The 22,091-nt window shown below is 45.3% G+C and overlaps 1 protein-coding gene across 1 annotated transcript in view; it reads left to right on the top strand.

Annotated features, from left to right (window-relative positions):
* The window catches only part of PLAAT1 (phospholipase A and acyltransferase 1), a 197,301-nt gene extending 177,001 nt beyond the window's left edge, over positions 1-20,300 (top strand). Inside the window, exons 5-6 of the mRNA XM_066601984.1 lie at positions 4,030-4,298; positions 19,625-20,300. Of these exons, the coding sequence (XP_066458081.1) occupies positions 4,030-4,298; positions 19,625-19,726 (371 nt within the window). The 3' untranslated portion in view covers positions 19,727-20,300. The remainder of the gene's footprint in view (positions 1-4,029; positions 4,299-19,624) is intronic.
* Positions 20,301-22,091: the final 1,791 nt, after the last annotated feature.

The raw sequence follows: 22,091 nt of genomic DNA, 5'->3' as shown, positions 1-22,091 counted from the left end.
GGTTGGGCAGCATGTAACCCAGGAGAAGTGTCAGTGGAGTGTCATGCAGGCAGTGATTGTGCTTTGTTGGAGGTAGTGTGGTGCTTAGCAAAGGTATGCCATGCTAATGAGGGCTTTTCAGAAGTAAAAGTTGTTGGGAGGGGGGGGCCCACTCTTGCCGGTATTGTGGCTTAATAGTGGGACCTGTGAACTTGAGATGCAGCCCAACATGTAGCCCCTCGCCTGCCCTATCCGTTTCTGTGTGATTCCCATCACTTTGTTGAATTGCCCAGATTTTCACACATGAAAACCTTAGCGAGCATCGGCGAAATACAAAAATGTTCTGGTCGCCCATTGACTTCAATGGGGTTCGTTGTTCGAAACGAACCCTCGAGCATCACGGGAAGTTCGTTCCGAATAACGAACACCCGAACATTTTGGTGTTCGCTCATCTCTAATCAATGTCCATCTTTGGTGAACACATAGTTTGGCTAAAGTTCATCTCAGGTAACAGATGTGTTTGAAAATGAGCAACTGAAATGTTGTGTTTGGACAGTGGGAGATTAAAGGGGTTGTCTCGCGAAATCAAGTGGGTCTATACACTTCTGTATGGCCATATTAATGCACTTTGTAATATACATCGTGCATTAAATATGAGCCATACAGAAGTTATTCACTTACCTGCTCCGTTGCTAGCGTCCTCGTCTCCATGGTTCCGTCTAAATTCGCTGGCAGCTTGCTTTTTTAGACGCGCTTACGCAGTCCGGTCTTCTGCTCTCAGCACGAGCCGCTTCAGCCTGCTAGCCGCTACAGCTCTTCTGCGCATGCGCAGACGAGCTGTCACTTCTCGGGAGCGCACTGGAGCGGCCATTCTGTACCATCCTCTCTTAGAGGAAGGTGCAGAAACTTGAGCCGCCCAGCTGTCCCGAGAAGCCGCCCAGCCGCCCCGAGAAGCCGCCCAGCTGTCCCGAGAAGCCGCCCAGCTGTCCCGCCGTCCTGCCGTCCTGCCGTCCAGGTAAGTGATGGGCCGGGGGGGCTGCCGCTGGGCCGGGGGGGCTGCCGCTGGGCCGGGGGGACTGCCGCTGGGCCGGGGGGGCCTTCGTCTGTTGTCAGGGGTCTAGCGCCGGTTACCTGCTGCCTGGCGGTGGGTGACTGTGTGCCGTGGTCGGCCGCGTTCAATCCAGGGGTCCGGTCGGCGGCTGCGGGGCGTCTGGTTGTCAGGGAGACACAGCTGGTAGCGTCTCGGGAGCGCGCACGTCGGGCTACAGCAAGCGACGGGAAAAAAGCCGGCGGCCATCTTGGGAAAATTTTTATAAGTTGCTGAAACGCTGGAACTGTAAGTACAAACCAGCTAGAAAAGTCATTTACAGGGGGGCTTAGTAATGTATGCTTAATAAGGGGGACTGGGCAAAAAAAAAATTCACTGCTTCCTCGAGACAACCCCTTTAAATTCTGCAACTTCATTTAAAGGGGTTGTCCCGCAGCAGCAAGTGGGTCTATACACTTCTGTATGGCCATATTAATGCACTTTGTAATGTACATTGTGCATTAATTATGAGCCATACAGAAGTTATAAGAAGTTTTTCACTTACCTGCTCCGTTGCTAGCGTCCTCGCTTCCATGGAGGCCGTCTAATTTTCGCCGTCTAATGGCCAAATTAGACGCGCTTGCGCAGTCCGGGTCTTCTTCTTTTCTCAATGGGGCTCCGTGTAGCTCCGTGTAGCTCCTCCCCGTCACGTGCCGATTCCAGCCAATCAGGAGGCTGGAATCGGCAATGGACCGCACAGAAGCCCTGCGGTCCACCGAGGAAGAAGATCCCGGCGGCCATCTTCAACCGGTAAGTAAGAAGTCACCGGAGTGCGGGGATTCAGGTAAGCGCTGTCCGGTGTTCTTTTTTAACCCCTGCATCGGGGTTTTCTCGCGCCGAACGGGGGGGGGGGGGGGGGTTGAAAAAAAAAAAACCTGTTTCGGCGCGGGACAACCCCTTTAAGGTATTGGAGAACTGTTGCTTCTTCTATAGACTAGTTGGATTGGAAATTATTGGTTGAGTTAGATCTTTGGAAGTGCTACACTCACTTGTCGGAGCAGATTTACTATTCAAAATATGACAGTTTTCTGGCACATATTGCATTAGAAAACTGTGTTTTTAGAAACTTTCCAGACACTTTTTCCAATTTGTCTGAAAAGAGGTGTGACTTTGTGAAAGGTTGCGTGGCAAATTATAGCAAATTATGCCATCATGTTTGCCCAATTTTCTTGTCATAAACTATGCTAACTCATAGGGCTATAAAGTTAGATCAGACAGTCTTAAAATTTGATAGCTTTACCATCCAGAATAAGTTTTCTGTGCTGAATCTGATTCATTTTAAAACTGTCTGCACTGTCTAACTTACACTGTATTAGTAAATGTGTCCCATTGAGTTTTATAATCAGCAGAGCTGCTCCATCCTTTTGCATTTGCAAACTAATGTGCTTATATTTACTGTATCAGCACTGTCCACATATACCACCGACAAGTTGCTATTCATTCATGTAACCCTGAGTCTTTCAGGTTCAGTGATTCAGTGTTTCTATGATGCTCCAATGGACTAGTGCCAATTGATTCTAGTCTATCTTGTGTCTAACACCTTAATAATAACAATCCTAGAGACTCTGTTAGCTACTTTTAGCCCCAAAGCTAAGTTTATGGGCTGAAATTGAGCAGTGAAAACCGCCGCTCAGTGCAATGAGCTGCGCTGCTAAGTAGGAGCTTCCACTTCTTCTATACACTGGATGGGTTGGAAACCATTGATTGAGTCAGATCTTTGGAAGTGCTACACTCACTTGTTGGGGCAGATTTACTATTCAAAATATGACAGTTTTCTGGCACATGTTTCATCAGAAAACTGCCTTACTTGCTTTATACCACATTTACTATGTGTGTTTAGAAACTTTCAAGACACTTTTTCGAGCTTGTCCAAAAAAAGGTGTGGTTTTGTGAAAGGTGGCGTGGCCTAAATTGCCTAATTTTATAAAAGGAGGACTACTTAGCAGCACTGCTCAATTCATTCAACAGCGGCTTTCAGCACTCACACCAGAGGAATGATGGGGTAGGTGAGTATAATACTTACGTCCCTGGACTCAGCAGGTCCCCTACGTTCAGCCCATAAGCTTAGCTTACAGGGTTAAAAGTAGCTCGCAGAGTCTCTTTAAGATTATAACCCTCTAATATATAAAAGTAATTTACTTGTACACGCTTCAACAATAGATCTGCTGTGGCATGAAGCTGAACATTCATGGGACAGTCATAGGTCCATTTTCTTATTATCACAGTAATATCTACTGTACAGTTTAGGAAATGTATTGTAATTTTACATAGTGATTAACACATACGAGTACATATACCTAATGTAGAACTAAGGCCGGTTTCATACGGGCAATCTGGATTCCCATGTGAGGGCCCGCAGGATAATCTAGCTCTGACCCTGTCCAGCAACCATGCGTACCTTCGCTTTTCTGTATTGTAGATGACCGCAGTCCAGATTTTTTAATTTTAATATTTGTTTTTCCCACGCCATCGTGGGTCGGACAGCTTCCATTGACTTCAATGGAAGCTGTCTGTGCGGATTCCGCAGAAAAATTGAACATGCTGCGATTTCAAATCTGCTTGTGGAAATCGCAATGGCTATCAGCTCATCTTACCGGATATGCAAATGCTCTATTCTTTCAATGTGTGCAGAATACCGCGGATCATCTGCGCAGGTGATGTTCGCATATTCCGTAATTGAAATACGGTCGTGTGAGACTGGCCTAAAGCAATACAGCTGCATCCTGTGGATCTATGTTTTTCCCAGGCAGGCTCATGGGGGACATCACCATTTGCAGCCTCGTTCTTCTGACCGTTCTGCACAGCAACTTTTGCATCTTGAAAGTAGCGCTATTCTTCCAGTGACTCCAAGACAATATTTCTGTGGTTCATTATAATGACATTGTTTACTCAAATCATAAGAGCACCTTGAAACTGAATTTTATGAACATCAGCTCAAACCTTGTTCACTCTTATATTAACAGAAGAGAACACAGTTGCTTCATTTTCAAGCGCAAAGTCTGTCTTCAGCAGGAAGGCTCTTGTAAAGATGCAGCTCCTTAAAGATGTTGTAGGAAACGATACTTACAAAGTCAACAATAAGTATGATGATAAGTACACTCCACTCCCAGCAGAAGACATCATCCAGCGGGCAGAGATTCTTATTGGGCAGGAAATATGCTATGACCTTCTGGGAAATAACTGTGAACATTTCGTCACACTGCTTCGTTATGGAGAAGGTGTATCTGATCAGGTAAGGTCCTACCACCCTGGAATAACATCATTCCTTCATTTATTTATTTATTTGTATCGTTATCCGCCCCTGTACTTGGCTTAAAAAAACTGATGCAAATTACTGATGAAACATGCAGAATTCTTAGAATTAGGCTAGTTTTACATTGGTATGTTGCAACATGTGCGTAATATGAATCCATAATATGGACGTGTTACAGATATGTCACGGCTTGCCACCCATGACAGTGTTGTGGCCTAATAGGCGAGACGCAGTAGCAGACTAGAGTCACAATGGTAGTCTGAACCACATGATGATGCTTTATGGCATAGGCATCCTGTTACTGCAGTAGGTACCTTTGGTGTCATATGTCTGATATCCCTCAGGGTACCCTGTCATTGCAGAAGGTTCCTTTGGAGTCATACGTTGAAAATCCCTTAAGTGATTTATGTTGCCTCTGGTCGGCCAATCACCATTAAGAGAATTTTAAATATTGCAGCCCCTACTCTTGTAGAGTGCCCATTATTCATCAGATGTTGGTGAAGTTCGGTTTGATTTATGTCCTCCTGGGTTCAACCGTCAGATAAGTTGCTGGTGCACTTCTTTATATTGTGGTGTTACATCTTTAATATCTCCTACTCTGTCAATAGTGATTACCATCTGTTTATTGGCATTCCCTGCTTCCATTTGGGACAGTTTAGGTAACATAGTAATATAGTATCTTCCACCTGTTTTAACCCCCCCCCCCCCCCCTTGTTGATCCAGAGGAAGGCAAAAAAAACCAATGAGGGAGAAGCTAATTAGCCCATTTGGGGAAAAAATTCCTTCCCGACTCCATAATGGCAGTCAGAATAATCCCTGGATCAACCTTTGATAGTTCCTACCTGACTAAGACACAGATCAACAACCCGCTGGTCACCTAATGTCTATAGCCTGTAATATCATAGCGCTCTAGAAAGATATCTCGTCCCCTCTTAAACTCCTCTATGCATTTTGCCATCACCACGTCCTCAGGCAGAGAGTTCCACAGTCTCACTGCTCTTATGGTGAAGAATCCCCTTCTGTGTTGGTGATGAAACTTTCTTTCCTCTAGACGTAGAGGATGCCCTCTTGTTACCGTCACAGTCCTGGGTATAAACAGATCACGGGAGCGATGCTTTTATTGTCCCCTCATGTATTTATACATAGTTATTTGATCGCCCCTTAAAGGGGTTCTGTCAATACAATCTGTATTTTTTTTTCAATAAATCTGCCCTGCCTAGCACAGGCTGTTGTAAATAACACATACAAAATGTTTTTTTCAGAAGTAATACTTACCTAGGCTCCATTTTTCACCTTCATGCTTTGTTTACATGTTCAGCCCCTCCTGCTAGAAGGTCATTTCCCAGCACCCCTTGCTGTGCTGACCACTTCCGCCCTCATAAAGCTACTTCCGCCCATTCAGTGCAGTGAATAGTTCCAGGGCAGGCTCTAGTTCCCTTTTGTACTGCCTGTAGCTTGGATACAAGATGTGATACAGGCGGGCATGGAGGCACTAGTACCCTGTTGTACCTCCTCTAGCTTGGATACAAGATGTGAAACTGGTGGGCAAGGAGACTCTAGTACCCTGTTGCACCGCCTTTAGCTTGGATACAGGATGTGATATGGGCGGGCATGGAGGTTCTAGGACCCTGTTGTATCGCCTCTAGCTTGGATACAAGATGTGATATGGGCGGGCATGGAGGTTCTAGGACCCTGTTGTATCGCCTCTAGCTTGGATACAAGATGTGATACTGGCGGGCAAGGAGACTCTAGTACCCTGTTGTACTGCCTCTAGCTTGGATACAAGATGTGATATGGGCGGGCATGGAGGTTCTAGGACCCTGTTGTATCGCCTCTAGCTTGGATACAAGATGTGATATGGGTGGGCACGCAGCCACTTGGGATGATTATGTATTGACACTTGAGGGACAGGATAACAGCATGCTGACAATAGAGGGCAATGTATAGCTTTATGTCTTTCGTGATGTTAAATTCATTCTCTGTGGCTGATTTTACACAAGTGAACACTATATCAGCCTGAGAAACTCAGACTAATATCTCGCATCTCAAATTTGCGAGTGTGTCTGCCAGTGCAAGAACAATGCATTGCAATGTGTGTATGTGTGTATGTGTGTGTGTAATACATATACACATACATACACACACACACACACACACACACCGCTGTAGGAGCAACTGTAAGAAACAAAACAAAAAGTGGGAATACGGCGGCTGTCCGATCTTTCACGCACATAGTATTCATACGGGAGGTCCTATATTTTCTCGGTCAAGTATTAACGGTTGAGAATACTGCTGGTGAAAACGAAACCACAGAAATCTTAGGCTTACTTTTGTTTCAATATACGGCCGTGACAATCATGGCCGCATAAGGGAAGAAAATTACATTCGCCTGAAACTGCCATATTCACACACACAGAGATAGAGACAGATAGATAGATATATGTGTATATATATATATGCGTGTATATACACGTAAACATATAGATAGATAGACGCAGATAGACAGAGATAAATAGATAGATAGTGATGAATAGATAAATGGATAGATACAGATAGATAGATAGATAGATAGATAGATAGATAGATAGATAGATAGATAGATAGATAGATAGATAGATAGATATGAGAGGAGAGAGAGAGAGAGATAGATATGAGATAGATAAATAGATAGATCGATAGATTTGAGATAGGAGCAAGAGAGAGAGATAGATAAGGCTGGAGGTTATGCTGCCTGACCTTTTTGTTATTTTTGCCCTTATTTTGGTGTCATTACTACACCTTTTAGGGAAATATTCATATATTCAGACTTATTTCTGCTCTCTCTATATTAGGCAGGTGATCCATCATTAGAGGTATTACCCCTGGATGAATTTTCATCCCACTAGGGATTGCTCCTAGTCTTATCTCATTTGGGGTAATTTCCTATTGGATACCTAGCCATTTGTTAGGTCAGGTAGGGAAGTTTCTCTTTATAATATAGGAGGCTTTCTGTTTGATACGGTGTATGGTGTAGTCCGTGGTTTGCTATTAATACGGCTACCCTTCAGTTTGCCCTATTTAAGTGCAGTACATTGTACTCATTATACTGTTTCATGACAGGTTCCTGATGAGCCGATTAAACGGCTGAAACGTGTTGAACCAAGAACCAAAGATCATTTAGCTACCAATTACTCATTCGTTTATAGTGGTAGTGATAGAGACATAGATTACCCCTTTATCAAACTAACGTTTGTCCTTCACAAACTGGTTTATCTGTACTGATCCTCCATAAACAGCCTTAGCACTCTATCCTTCGGGGCTGCTGCAGTATATTACTGGCTTGGTCACTTGACTTTGGGGTGACTATTGTCTACACTACACAAACATACTTGAGTGTTTGTTTGTCTTTTTTGGCCATAAATATTTTTAATCTTATTTAATGAAGGTTATAGTTTATAATCTCAGATGGATGGATAGATACAGATGGATAGATATAGATGGATAGATAAATAGATAGATACAGATAGAAAGATAGATACAGATGGATAGATACAGATGCATAGATACGGTTGGATAGATAGATACAGATAGATAGATAGATGCAGATGGATAGATACAGATAAATAGCTAGATAGCTAGATAGCTAGATAGATAGATAGATAGATAGATGGATAAATGAGTAGATTGACAGATAGATACAGATGGATAGATACAAATAGATATACAGATGGATAGATACAAATAGATGGATAGATAGATAGATGGATAGATGCAGATGCATAGATAGATACAGATGCATAGATAGATACTGATGGATAGATAGATACACATGGATAGATAGATACACATGGATAGATAGATACATACAGATGCATGGATAGATAGATGGACAGATAGATAGTTAGATACAGATAGATAGATAGATAGATAGATAGATAGATAGATAGATAGATAGATAGATAGATAGATACAGATGCATGGATAGATAGATGGACAGATAGATACAGATGGATAGATAGATACGGATGGATGGATGGATGGATAGATAGATAGATAGATACAGATGGATAGATAGATAGATACGGATTGATAGATACAGATAGATAGATAGATAGATAGATAGATAGATAGATAGATACAGATGGATATATAGGGATGGATGGATAGATAGATAGTTATAGATGGATAGATAGATAGTTCGAGATGGACAGATAGATAGATAGAGATGGATAGACAGATAGATAGATACAGATGGATCGATACATATAGATAGCCAGATATAGATAGATACAGATAGATATACAGATGGATAGATAGATAGATAGAGAAAGATGGATAGATAGAGCTGATGAAAAATGATCCCGGCTGGCGAGACTTTGACGTCCAGGTGGTGTCTCACCAGAACGAGGTCAAGAAGGTGATCGTTTTGGCCCGTAACGAGTCAGTGACAGACATGCCCAAGAAGAACAGGGATGAGCACGGCATATGGTCCAGGGCCTGGACGTTTATGGTCAAGCTGAAACGTTCAGGGAACTCAGTGGCTTACATACCATCTGCAGCCTTCCTTGGTAGGGATCGTATACTGGCCTTTTACCAGGGCAGCCGAAGCTCTGCCACAGGTGCAGTAACCCCTCACACTTGAACGCCACTTGTAAGACCGTGAAGTCCGCTCTGTGTGGGGGTCTGGGTCATCTCGCTGCCTCCTTTACAGAGATTAGTTGTAACCTGTGTGGTGACCTTGGTCACCCATTTTGCCAATGCGGTCTCAACTCCTACGGATGGGGGTCGTGATGTGACCTCTGGGGGAGAGGGGACCAGCAGACGTGAGGGGGCTCAGGAGCCAGGGAAGAATCGGCAAAAGACAGCTGATCAGCAGAGGCATCATGAGAAACACAGACGGAGCAGGGAGCTGGCAGGAGCCCACATGGCAGGTTGGTCAATGGTGGCCCCTGTTCCCGAAGCAAATCTTGCGACTGAGGCTTTGAGGGACAGCAGGTTAGATGAAGAGGACCAGACAGAGGGAGGACAAGACCAACTCTGCAGATTCCTCCCACTATGAAAGTGTGGATGAGGAAGGAAAGAGGTGGTTAGAGAAAAGGTGCAAGCTAAATGTCACTAGGAGGAAACAAAGGGGGGATTCAAGATCTTTTCCCACCCCGGGCCAAGTACTGGAAAGAGCAGCCTGCTCACCTCCGGTTGGGCAAATTGTGGGCAAGAGCCTGGTGGTCACCCCCCTAACAATTTAGTTGGGCCAGACCATAATCAGCAAGGCACACGTGCTGGCACATCTTAGCTAAACACCACACTAGGTGGAACAAAGGCCAATCACTGCCTGCAGGTGAAACCATTGCCTCTTCTCCTCTGTGCTACATGCTGGCATTGCTGTCCAATCCCCTACAGGATGCAGGCACGAGCCTGCATCCACAGCATACTGAAATTTCTTCCCAGCGCAGCGTCCAGCTGTCCCCATCCCAGACGGGGTAAGGCGCATCTATTCACCTATCAGCAGTCCACAGCGTACTAAAATTTTTCCCAGTGCAGCGTCCAGCTGTCCTCATGCCACTCGGTCGCTTGATAGCCACACCACCATTATGTCTATTTATAAGTGCATATTGGATGAGGAAGAACAGGAGACACACAGTACAGAGGGTTGCCAGGGCCTGGTAGCGACCCTCTTTGAAATTGTGGGCGATAGCCCACTATGCTGATGAGAATTACTGATAAATTAACGTATGATCATAATTCCAATGCCATGCCACCTCCGTCACAAAATTTCATGAGCCACAAACGTGGGCATAAAGGGGACTCAGATGCCTGTACTTCTACACATCTCCACAATTCAACAACCCATTCTAAAACAAAAGATTTTTTTACCCAGAGTGCAGGTGAACCCCTGAAAGATTTGTTTACCAAGAGTATAGGTGAACCCATGAAAGATTTGTTTATTAAGAGTGTAGTTGAACCCCTGAAAGATTTGTTTGCCAAGAGTGCAGGTGAAACCCTGAAAGATTTGTTTACCAAGAGTATAGGTGCACCCTTGAAAGATTTGTTTATCAAGAGTGCAGGTAAAAACCTGAAAGATTTTTTGAGCGACAGCTCATACTTGCTTAATGGGATTAAGTTGGCGGTCCACCGACAGGCAAGCTACCGCCTGTCCCAGCCCCTGCTTCTGCCCGAGGGGCTTTTTACCCAGTGCCCCAGGGAAAGACAGCATGAACTGTAAAGAAATTAGTGGCCAAAGATGGACACCGCACTGGGAAACGTTTCCGTACGTCGTGTCACCCTTTTAAAATTGTGCTTCATAGCTGACAAATTGCAGACAAATTAATGTATGATTGTAAGTGCCATCCCATGCCACTTCCATCGCAGCCTTTCATTTGCCACAAACGCCAGCATAGGGGGGACTCAGAGGCCAGTACTTCTACATTTTTAATGAAGAAAACAACCCATTCTAAAAAGAAGAATTTTTTTTTTACCAAGATTGCAGGTGAGAACCTGAAAGATTTTTTGAGCGAGAGTGCAGGGTATTTGTTTACCAAGAGTATAGGTGAACCCCTGAAAGATTTGTTTACCAAGAATATAGGCAAACCCCTGAAACATTTGCCTTACCAAGAGTCAAGGTGTACCCCTGAAATATTTTTTTTACCCAGAGTGCAGATGAACCCCTGAAATATTTTTTCAACATAGAGCTTGTACTTGCTTAATGGGATCCAGTTGGCGGTCCACCGACAGGCAAGCTACCGCCTATCCCAGCCCCTGCCTCTCCCCGAGGGGCTTTTTAACCAGTGCCCCAGGGAAAGACAGCATGTACTATGAAGAAATTAGAGTAGCCAAACCAGGACAATTCATTCTGTCTCGGTGTCAGATAGCTGGATACTGCGCTCGGATACATTTGTGGACTCTGTGGGTGTATGAAGCTAGAACCAGCACATTTGCTGAACTCTAGTGGTAAACCTCTTCAAAATTGGGAGCTAGAACCTGGAGGCGGACTTCAGAAAAAAATTGTTTTGACAGAGCCTGGAGGCAGCCCTCTGAAAAAAATAGTTTTCATAGAGTCTTTTGGCCCTCTGAAGAATTGGCTGTTCAGGATGCTGGTTTAGGAGGAGGAGGATCAGAGAAGGATAGACCAAGCTACTTCTACCCTTTTTTGGGGTGATAAAGGGTGCATGGTTCTCCAGTTCCAGCTTAAAGATACTTTATGTTAAGCTGCTTTCCATCGGTGGAGAAGAGAAGTCTGGCGAAATCCAGGCTTTGTTCATCTTAATAAGTGTAAGCCTGTTGGCACTGTCAGTTGACAGGCAGGTACGCTTATCCGTGATAATCCCCCCAGCAGCACTAAACACCCTCTCTGCTAGCGGCAGGGCAGGCCAGCACCTCTAAGGCGTACAGCGCAAATTTGTGCCACATGTCCACCTTTGACACCCAATAGTTGTATGGAGCAGAGGGATCACAGAGGACGTGGGTACGGTCGGCTTTGTACTCACCATCTTTTTGCACTTTTTTTTCCTCCTACTCAGCCTAGACTGGGGAATGGTGACACAGTCTGGCTGGGGTGCCATAAAACTGGCAAAGGCCTTGGAGAGTGTTCCCCTGTCTGCACTGGACATGCTGCCTGTTCCCCTCATCTCCCCTGCTAGTTGGCCCACTGAACTACGTCCTCTACCGCTAGCGTTGTCAGATAGGAAGTTTATTATCAGCTTTTCCACCAAGGCCTTGTGGTATTGCATCTCTCTTGTACTCCTTTCCTCTTCAGCAATAGGAGTGGAAAGGTTCTCCTTACACTGGGGGTTGAGAAGGGTGAACACCCAGTAATCTGTGTTGGCCAGAATGCGTCTAACGTGAGCATCATGGGAAAGGCAGCTTAACCTGAAGTCAGCCATGTGTGCCAGAGTCCCAGTACACAACACATTGCTGTCTTCACTAGGAGGATGACTCTCAGCCTCCTCCTCCTCTTCAGCCCATACACGCTGAACAGATGTGAAAGAAGTAGCATGGGTACCCTCTGCAGTGTGGGGAGCAGTCTCTTCCCCCTCCTCCTCCTCCAATGCGCGCTGAGAAACAAACCTGAGGGTGGTCTGGCTATCAAGCGATGTATTGTCATCCCCCATCTCCTGTTCTATCCGCAAAGCGTCAATCTTAATGCTTAGCAGCGACCTTCTCAGCAGGCAAAGCAGCAGGATAGTTACGCAGACAATGGCCGCATCACCGCTCACGATTTGTGCTGACTCCTCAAAGTTTCCTAACACCTGACAGATGTCAGACATCCATGCCCATTCCTCTGTGAAGAACTGCAGAGGCTGACTACCACTCCGATGGGCATGTTGCGGCTGGCATTCAGCAATGGCTCTACGCTGCTCGTAAACCCTGGCCAACATGTACAAAGTTGAATTCCAGCGCGTAAGCACATCGCACAACAGTCGGGGCACTGGCAGCTGGAAGCGCTGTTGCAGTGTCCTGAAGGTGGCAGCATCTGTAGTGGACTTTCTGAAATGTGCACACACCCGACGCACCTTGCGGAGCAGCTCAGACAAATTGGGGTAGTTTTTTAAAAAAAGGGCTAAACCACCAGATTGAACACGTGGGCCAGGCCTGGCACATGTGTTAGTCTGCCCAGCTGCAGAGCCTCCACCAGGTTACGCCCATTGTCACACATGACCATGCCTGGTTGGAGGTTCAGCAGCGAAAGCCACAGATCTGTCTGCTCCGTCAAAACCTGTAACAGCTCTTGGGCAGTGTGCCTCTTGTCACCTAAGCTCAGGAGTTTCAGCAGGGCCTGTTAATGCTTCCCCACGGCAGTGCTGCAGCGCCTCGAGCTACCGACTGAAGGCGACGTGCTCACAGATGATAATTGAGAGGTGGAGACGGAGGGGGGAATTTGGAGGAGGTGGCATAATAAGCCAGAGAAACCCTGACCGAGGTAGGACCAGCAATCCTCGGTGTGGGTACCACGTGAGCGGTTGGCACGGTTGATATTCCGTGACACATGCTGGTGTAGGGCGAGGACGGCACAGCGGGAAAAATAGTGGCACGGTTGATATTCCGTGACACATGCTGGTGTAGGGCGAGGACGGCACAGCGGGAAAAATAGTGGCGACTGGGGACCGAGTAGCGAGGGACAGCCACCACCATGAGGTTGCGGAAAGCCTCAGTTTCTACCAGCCTATATGGCAGCATCTCAAGGCTCAGCAGTTTGGAGATATGCATGTTTAGCGATTGTGCATGTGGGAGGGTGGCTGCATATTTGCACTTGCGCTCTAATGTTTGTGTTATGGACAGCTGAATGCTGCACTGGGACACATTGGTGGAGGCAGTGGAGGACAGTGCAGGTGAAGGGGTGGGTGCAGGGCAGGAGATGCTCGTGCCTGCGTCCTGGTAGGGGGATTGCATCTCAGTGCCAGCATGCGTCACAGGGGAAGAGGCAGTGGTGTGACCCGCAGGCAGTGAATCGCCTTCGTTCCATCTCGTTGGGTGCTTAGCTTTCATATGCCTGTGTATGCTGGTGGTGGTCAGGCTGGTAGTGGTGGCTCCCCTGCTCAGCTTGGTGCGGCACAGGTTGCACACCACTGTTCGTCGGTCATCCGCGCTCTCATTAAAAAGCTTCAGACCTTCGAACACCTAGCCCTCTGCACGGGAGCTTGCCTCGAAGAGGTGCTGTAGGGAACAGTTGGGGGATTACTTGCTCCGGGCCTGCTTCTTCCTCTTGTGACCCCACTGCCTCTATCAACCTGTTCTGGTGCTGCACTTGCCACCCCCTCTGAAGCCCTCTCTTCAGCAGGCTTACAAACCCAGGTGGGGTCAGTCACCTCATCATCCACCAGCTCTTCCTCTGAATCCTCAGTCTGCTCCTTCCTCAGACTTACTGCCCTTACAACAACCTCACTTACAGACAACTGTGTCTCATCATCATCATCAACAAAAAATACCTCTTGAGACACTACTTGAAAGTCCCCACCCTCATCACCCTGAAAGGTGAAAGGTCCAAATTTTGGACATCGGTCATGACAAACTCCTCAGGTGGCTCATGAACCATTGTTTGCCACTCAAGTCAGGTACCTGAGAACAGTTCCTGTGAGTATGCCTGTTCTGAATCTCTCCTTTTCCTGGAGTGACCAGACTGGGAGGAAGGAGGATCAGCGTGAGGATTCACAGGTCCAGTCCCTTGGCTAGTGTGAGTGGACTGCAAGGAAGACTGGGTGGTGGATAAATTACTGGATGCATTATCCGCTATCTATGTCATCACCTGATTGCACTGTTGTGGTTTTAATAATGGTCTACCACGCGGACCTGCAAAATGTGAGATGAAGCTAGGGAGCGTAGATACGTAGCGTTCTACTTCTCCCTTAGCAGCAGGCAGTGTTTCACCCCGCCTCTGCCCACAACCTCATTCAGATGCTCACGTCCACATCCTCGACCCTTAGCCCTAGTGTTGATCATGTTGTATAATGCAATGCGTCAAAATGCTACGCAAACTGCGAGGTATTTTGCATATGCTTTAAGCCAAAAATAGACAGTGTAAACTGCGTCCAGTCTTGTTACATAGTGTGGATCGACAGGACACACACAGGGGTATTTTGCATATGCTTTAAGCCAAAAACAGACAGTATAAACTGCGTACAGTCTTGTTATATAGTGTGGATCGACAGGACAGACACAGGCGTATTTGGCGTACGCTTTAAGCCAAAAACAGACAGTATAAACTGCATGCAGTCTTGTTATATAGTGTGGATTGACAGGACACACACAGGGGTAATTTGGTGTACGCTTTAAGCCAAAAATAGACATTGTAAACTGCGTACCATCTTGTTATATAGTGTGGATCGACAAGACACACACAGGGGTATTTGGCGTACGCTTTAAGCCAAAAAAAAAAAAGAAAAATGAGGAGTTTTAATAGTTCCCATATAGTCTGTGTACACCAGTAGCTGTATACTGTATAGAACTTGTAACAGTAGGCAGTATACAGCCAGGATGCTTGTGAATGCTTTGTGCGCACTACTGGTCCCAGCAAGCCAAACTGATGATGCACAAAAGTGGAGTTGTGGTCCTAAAAAGGACTGTTGGGTTCTTTGCAGATAGATCCCTGCCATAACGCTCCATCTAACCTACACTAACGCTCTCCCTCATTCACAAAAGCTCTGTCCCTCAGCTAATCCAGCCTCCGTGAGAGGCAAGCATCAGGTGACCTGAGTTTTTATAATCCTAGGTCACCTGATCTGGCCAGCCAGTCACTGGTATAGATGTACACAAGGTTGGCACGTCATAGCAGGAGGTGCCAAAGCCTTCCCTGCATGTTCATTGGCTAAAAAAGCTGCTAAACATGTGGGGAGGAAATGGTGAAAATGTCATTGAAGGGACAAAAGGTTTCAATAATGACTTGTGAAAGACCCTATGAACCCCTTCATGTAGCTAGCAAATCATGTTCATAGGCGAGCGGATTTACTACCCACGTGATGACAAAGGGACCCACGTAACGTGGTGCCAGTTTCAATGACGGAACCTTCAATTTTAGATTTCTAGAAGACAAATATACCTTCTGTCCCACCCTGTATGGTTCAGATACTGACAGTCTCCTCCCACTACGCAAGTGCATACGAGCCCCCGTTGCTTCCAGATTCTTCTGTACTTCTTTCCATACTACCTGCAGCACATCTGTAGCGACATCAGCTGCAGGACAGGCAGAGGGAGTAGAAATAGCTGTAAGGAAGCGAGGATGCTGACCATATATGCAACAGAATGGCGATACCCCAGTGGAGGAACAAGTATGGTTGTTTAGCACAAACTCTGCCATTGGCAGGAATTCAGCCCACTGATGAGCCTTTTCGCTAGCAAACAACCGTAAATATTGCACTAAATCCTGGTTCTTCCGCTCAGTCTGACCATTAGTTTGGAATGCTGACGAGAAGGAAAGCGACATTCCCAGGTTCCTACAGAAGGCTCTGCAGAATTGCGCAACAAACTGAACCCCGCGATCAGATACAATGTTCTCGGGAACCCCATGTAGACGAATGATTTCTTTAACAAAAATTTTGGCAACCTCTATAGCAGAAGGTAGCTTCTTTAGTGCCACGAAATGTGCCATTTTTGAGAAGCGGTCCACAACAACCAGGATCATGGTGAATTTCTGAGACTCAGGCAGATCGGTGATAAAATCTACCGATAAATGCGACCACGGACGAGACGGCACTGGTAATGGTCTCAGGGGACCCTCTGGACGCCGACTTTTACTCAACAAAGTCACGGATCTCCCAAGACATGCCTGGCCACCAGTCCCCTGAACCCCCGGGTGACCTGCGAGAACACATGAATGAGACTCTTCAATGACCCTGAGACGCAAGGTCTCTGGCACAAACCATCTGCCCTCCGGCACCCCCGAGGGAGTGTGCTGCTGACAACTCCATAGACCAGGAATGAGATCAGATTCTACAGCTGCCACCACCCCCCCAGGTGCCAAGATATTCTCGGGAGCCACTGTCTCACTTTCTGGCGAACCGAAACTCCATGAGAGGGCAACTCCCGATCAATCTTTCTGCCTTCTCTTAGCAATTTTGATGTTTTCTTTATATATTTAGTTTTTTCCTCTGTATGATATTAGTGCTTCTACGTTGCCCTCTTGTTTAAACACTTTCTTTTTTTTAGTTTATTGCCCCCCCTTACAGTCTTGTCGAGCCACAATGGTTTACTTCTACTTGTAGTTCTTTTGTTTGTAAAGGGTATGAACTGCATACATGAGTTTTTTCGGATATTTTTAAACTTCTCCCATTTCTTGTCTGTACTATTCTTTTTGAGGATGTTGTCCCAATTAATGTTACTGATAATAGTTCTGAGCTGATCAAATTTTCCTTTACTAAAGTTTACTTTTTTGTTGCTCCCTAATAGGGCTTCTTTTTGAATGACAGCTGGAAATTAATTATATTGTGGTCACTATTTCCCAAGTATCCCTGCACCTGCACCCCCATTATTCTGTTCAGTTTATTAGTTAATAATAAGTCCAGAGAGGCCCTCCCTCTAGTTGGCTTCTGCACAAGTTGGGTAAGGTAGTTATCTTTACTTGTTCTCAAGAACTTATCACCCTGGTGAAATTTGCAGGTTTCGTCCTCCCATATTATATCCGGTTAATTAAGGTCCCCCATAATAATTACTTCATTCTGGTTTGACACCTCTTCTATCTGCTTTAATAATGTTTTAGTTTTTCTTTTGCTTTTAGTGGCCTATAGAAAAGCCCTATCAGAATTTTATTTTTTTTCTCTCTGTATTTCTACCCACAGAGATTCCACATGTTCATCTCCTGATCCTATATCCTCCTGTAGCCTCGGCATTAAGTAGGATTTAACGTACAAACATACCCCCTCCTCTTCTGTTCCCAAAGGTCTCTTCTGAATAGATTATAACCCTGTAAATTTACCACCCAATCGCACCCATCATCAAGCCATGTTTTCATTATTCCCACTATATCGTAATTTGCATCAGTCATTCTCGCTTCAAGCTCACCCACTTTACTGATCAGACTTCTTGTACTCGTTGCCACAGAATTTATACAGTTGTTCTTTATATTCATTTTGCTATCAATGGTTCTATTGGCTGCTCTGTCAGTTATTACTGTACTAACACCCCCCTGCTCGACCCCCATTCCTATTACTTAGCCCCAGGTTGCTATCTACACTGTCTACCCCCGTTTCTCTTTTTGCCAATATGCACCATGACTGCTGGATCCTCACCAGCCCCTCCCAGTAATCTGTCAATCTGATCCGTTATGTGTTGAACTTGAGAGCCAGGAAGATAACACACCGTTCGATGATCCCAGTCTTTATGGCAGATTGCCATATCTGTCCCTCTTATAATTGAGTCTCCCATCACTAGCACCAGTCTTACCTGCCCTATGCTCCCTGTCCCCTTCTCAATGGAGCAGTCATCTCCCTGGGGTTCAGAAAGCATTTCGTGCTGCAGCGGTGTTGGCTCTGTAATAGCATTACCCTCATCTGCCAACTTTGCAAACTTGTTGGGTTGTGCCAGTTCAGGACTAGCCTCCCTGGTTTTCTCATTTCCCCTCTACCCTTTCTAACTGTCACCCAGCTGGCTGCCTGCTCATCCTGCTCTTCCGAACTACCATCCGCCCCCGCTTCTACCCTAGCGAGTGCCTGCTCAGTGATCAGCAAACTCTTTTTCATGAGGTCCATGGATCTCAGTGTTGCCAGTTGCTCATTTAGATCCAGGATTTGGGCTTCCAAATGTGCGATGAGCACGCCTCTTGCACAACAGTATGCACCCTCAATCTACTGATCAAGGACCGCATACATTATACAAGTAGCACACTGGATGACATTGTTGGGCATGGCGTTCAACCTACTGGGGATCTACAATTTACTTATGGAAATAGTGAAGATTGGCTAGATCACAAACATATAATTCCTCGTTTAGCACAAAGATCTAAAGAACGGTTGGTATATGGTGTGAAATGGTATGCATAGAGAGTGCGACATTTTGGGAGGGGTGAGAAAACAATTTGATAGCACATCTTATAGTCCACACAAGTAATGAAGCCTGGGATGTTGGTAAAGCTGATAGATAGGGGATACTGACAGAAAATAATCTTTACTTTTATTAATATGTGACATATAGGTTTCTATCAAAAACCTCAATTCGTTAGGATTGGGACAGCACAGGAATTTGATCTGGTCAAGGAGAAAGGCTGCATGGTACACTAATACCCCAGAAGCTCAGATGGCTCATAATAGTGAACAAGATGCAATGTTTAGCCTTTTGCCAGATTGTTTATGAAACATTGGAGACAGGATGGGTATAGGTGGTATGGTTGTCTAGTAGTCTAGTATCCTTGGCAGAAAGAAATTTGGTATGCTTCTTTGAAGAGGTGCATTTTTAAGGTGCGTCTGAAGGTCCATACGTCGGGGATTGACCAGCTGTTTTGGGGTAGTGCGTTCCGGAAGACCGATGCTGCTTAGAGAGGTCCTGGAGTCGAGCATGTAAGGGTTCATATTAGAGGGGCGCTTAGTCTGAAAACAATGGGCGACATCACAAAAAGAAAGGACATGCTGCATTTTCTTCTCATGCAGCAGCAGGAGTTAAAACATCACAAATGAGAATGAAACCTTTGAAAATTATTGGTTTCATAATAATGCGTTTTCAATCACTCTCACATCGTGAGTAAATTGTGTGATTGTCCCGCCAGTGTGAAGAAGCCCTAACACTTCTGTTTTTGAAAGTATTCTTACTTTGCAGAATTTTTTCCGCACCTGCCTACAACTTTTGTACAGTACTGTATTCTATCATCACATATTCTTATATGCATCTGTGTTTTGGTTTTTTTTCAGGCCAACAGAGCTATAAGTGCAATTGGCTTTGTAACTGCTGCTGCTGGAGCTTTCTCACTTCTTGGTATATTTCAAAATAAATCAAGACAAGGACAATATTGACCTAGAAGAATACAGCTGAACCAAGAACAAAGTACAATAAAAGAACAAAGAACACCAACATTTGCATTAATGGAGATTTTGATGACTATCTTTCTTATCACTTTTGTACAGCTGAAAAGCACAATTGCCACTTAATATTTTTGTTTGATGCATGGCACTGTGATTTCTTTTTTTCATTTCTTAACTTTTTTGATAATTTGCCATTAGACTAAGGTTTCATTTGTACTGGATGTTTACATTTAAAGCTTTATAAACTCAACTCATTATCCAAAGAAAAATTAACTGTATGTTAAAGGCAAAAAAAAAAAAAAAGAGGCAGGAAAAAACATGCAGTTTTTGCTCCAATAAATTACTCCGGTAAATTTATGGTTACTCAACATACAATATGAACTGGTTCAGAGACGACTATTGTTTATTGAAAATATTGTAATGCTGGAAGCATAACTTTATGGAAAACTGGGAACTGGTTCCAAAGCTTCCAAAATGTCAACCAAAAGTAATGCAAAAGGAAGATTGAAGAAAAATATGCAAATAACTAAAACAGATAAGCCAGTCCTTACATCTAACAGTCAGAAATACCAGCTGGAAGCTATCAATCACTTTCTAGCAGGTTTCCTCTCTTATATAAATTTTTGCCCCAAAAGAGGCACTGGGTCTTATTATACTTACCTCGCAGGCGCCGACCGGATCCCTCCCGCTGATCTCCGGAGCTCCAGCATGCTGGCTTGCAGTCCTCAGCCGCCGACAGAAGATTGTTTGCTGGAGGCGGGGTTTAGGGCCCCTATTACCAGCAAGCAATGGTTTTGATTGTTTCTTCGAGGGTTGCATTGATAAGCTGAGCTGCAGTGCTTGAGAACCAATCACAGCCATCACATTGGGTCTCGAGTCCTGCAGCTGAGCCAATCAGAGCCATCACTTGCTGGAGGCGGGGTTTATGAACCCTGTTACCAGCAAGCGATCTTCTGTTGGCAGCTGAGGACTGCAAGCAAGCGCGATGGAACTCTGAAGACCAGTAGGAGGGACCCAGCCAGCGGCTGCTAGGTAATGTATTGCTTTTTCTAAATGTAGTTTAGCTAGGGCTTATTTTTTGGGAAAGGCTCATATTTCAAGCGCCCCCTGAAAATCAAGAAAAAAGGCTTATTTTAGGGGTAGGTCTTATTTGGGAGGGGGGGGGGGCACAATTTCATTTCTGTATAGTACACAGTGTACCAGAAAAATAACATGCAGCCGCCCTCACTTTGGGTCCAAAGGATCAGTTCATCCTGGCACAGGTAAAGAGAAGTAGATATCATGTAGGACCGCACTGTACTGTGGAGAGGAGCAACTAATCAGTGCATATACTTCCGTAAGGCCGCCTGCACGCGGGCGGAAATCCCGCGGCGGGATTTCCCGCGGGATTTCCGCCGCTCAAAGCCTTGCATTACAATACGCACTCCAATGCAGACGGCCGCAGCATGTCCTATTCTTGTGCGGGGCTCGCAGAGCCTCGCACAGAAACGTCACTCACCCGGCCGCCAGCTCCGGTCTGCGCATGCGCCGGCTGCCCGGCAGCCGGCACATGAAAGAGCCGGGGCCGCCGGGCGTGGGTGAGTACGCGCTCGTCTCTGCAGGCGCTCGGGTCTCGCGGCGAGAATTCTCGCCTCCGGATCCAACCCGCTCGTCTGCAGGCGGCCTAATACAGGTATTTTACAAGGGAAATGCCCATGCTGATAGGCTGGATTTTCCAGCAAAGTACATGTGCCGCAGATCCGAACTGTGTTACAATCCTCCAGAAAATATAATTGTATGCTGAAATATGTTATCCTAAGACAATTGTAATGTGTGGGATCACTGTATTATAGTCAGTTATTCATACTCTAGTAGATTTTTACATAATTAATAGTAACCTATTCCAATGATCTAGCAGAACTGTAAGAAAAAAGTGCATTGCATACTATAGGTCACATAGCATCTTCTCCCTGCTAGTGGAGCCTCACATCTTCACTTCTTATCCCAAGACAAGACTATGTTGACCAATATTCACTACCTCTTCGCTACCCCAATTAGGATAATGGGGAAGCTTGTTTTTTTAATTATTTGCTAACACTGGAATATCTTTGGAGTGATGCAACCCCATTTAAGTTGTCAAACCCCCTTATCTGAAAATAGCAATGAAGACCAACTCAGTGACCAGTGGAGGTAGGAGCCATTGCATGTTATACGCATCTGTATGCCATCCAGCTCACAAATTATCTGCATAATTTTAAAGGTTGTACATGGAACTCTAATGATTAACTTGAATGTTCATATACAGATTGTATGAGGAGTAAAATAAAGGTTATCCCTATCTTATAAAATGTTGGATATCACAAGGATATGAAGTCAC

This window comes from Eleutherodactylus coqui, chromosome 1 (genome assembly GCF_035609145.1).
Source record: "Eleutherodactylus coqui strain aEleCoq1 chromosome 1, aEleCoq1.hap1, whole genome shotgun sequence".
In the NCBI taxonomy this organism is placed as follows: Eukaryota; Metazoa; Chordata; class Amphibia; order Anura; family Eleutherodactylidae; genus Eleutherodactylus; species Eleutherodactylus coqui.
The sequence above is the reverse complement of the archived record's forward strand: the minus strand, read 5'-3'. Positions and strand labels throughout refer to the sequence as shown.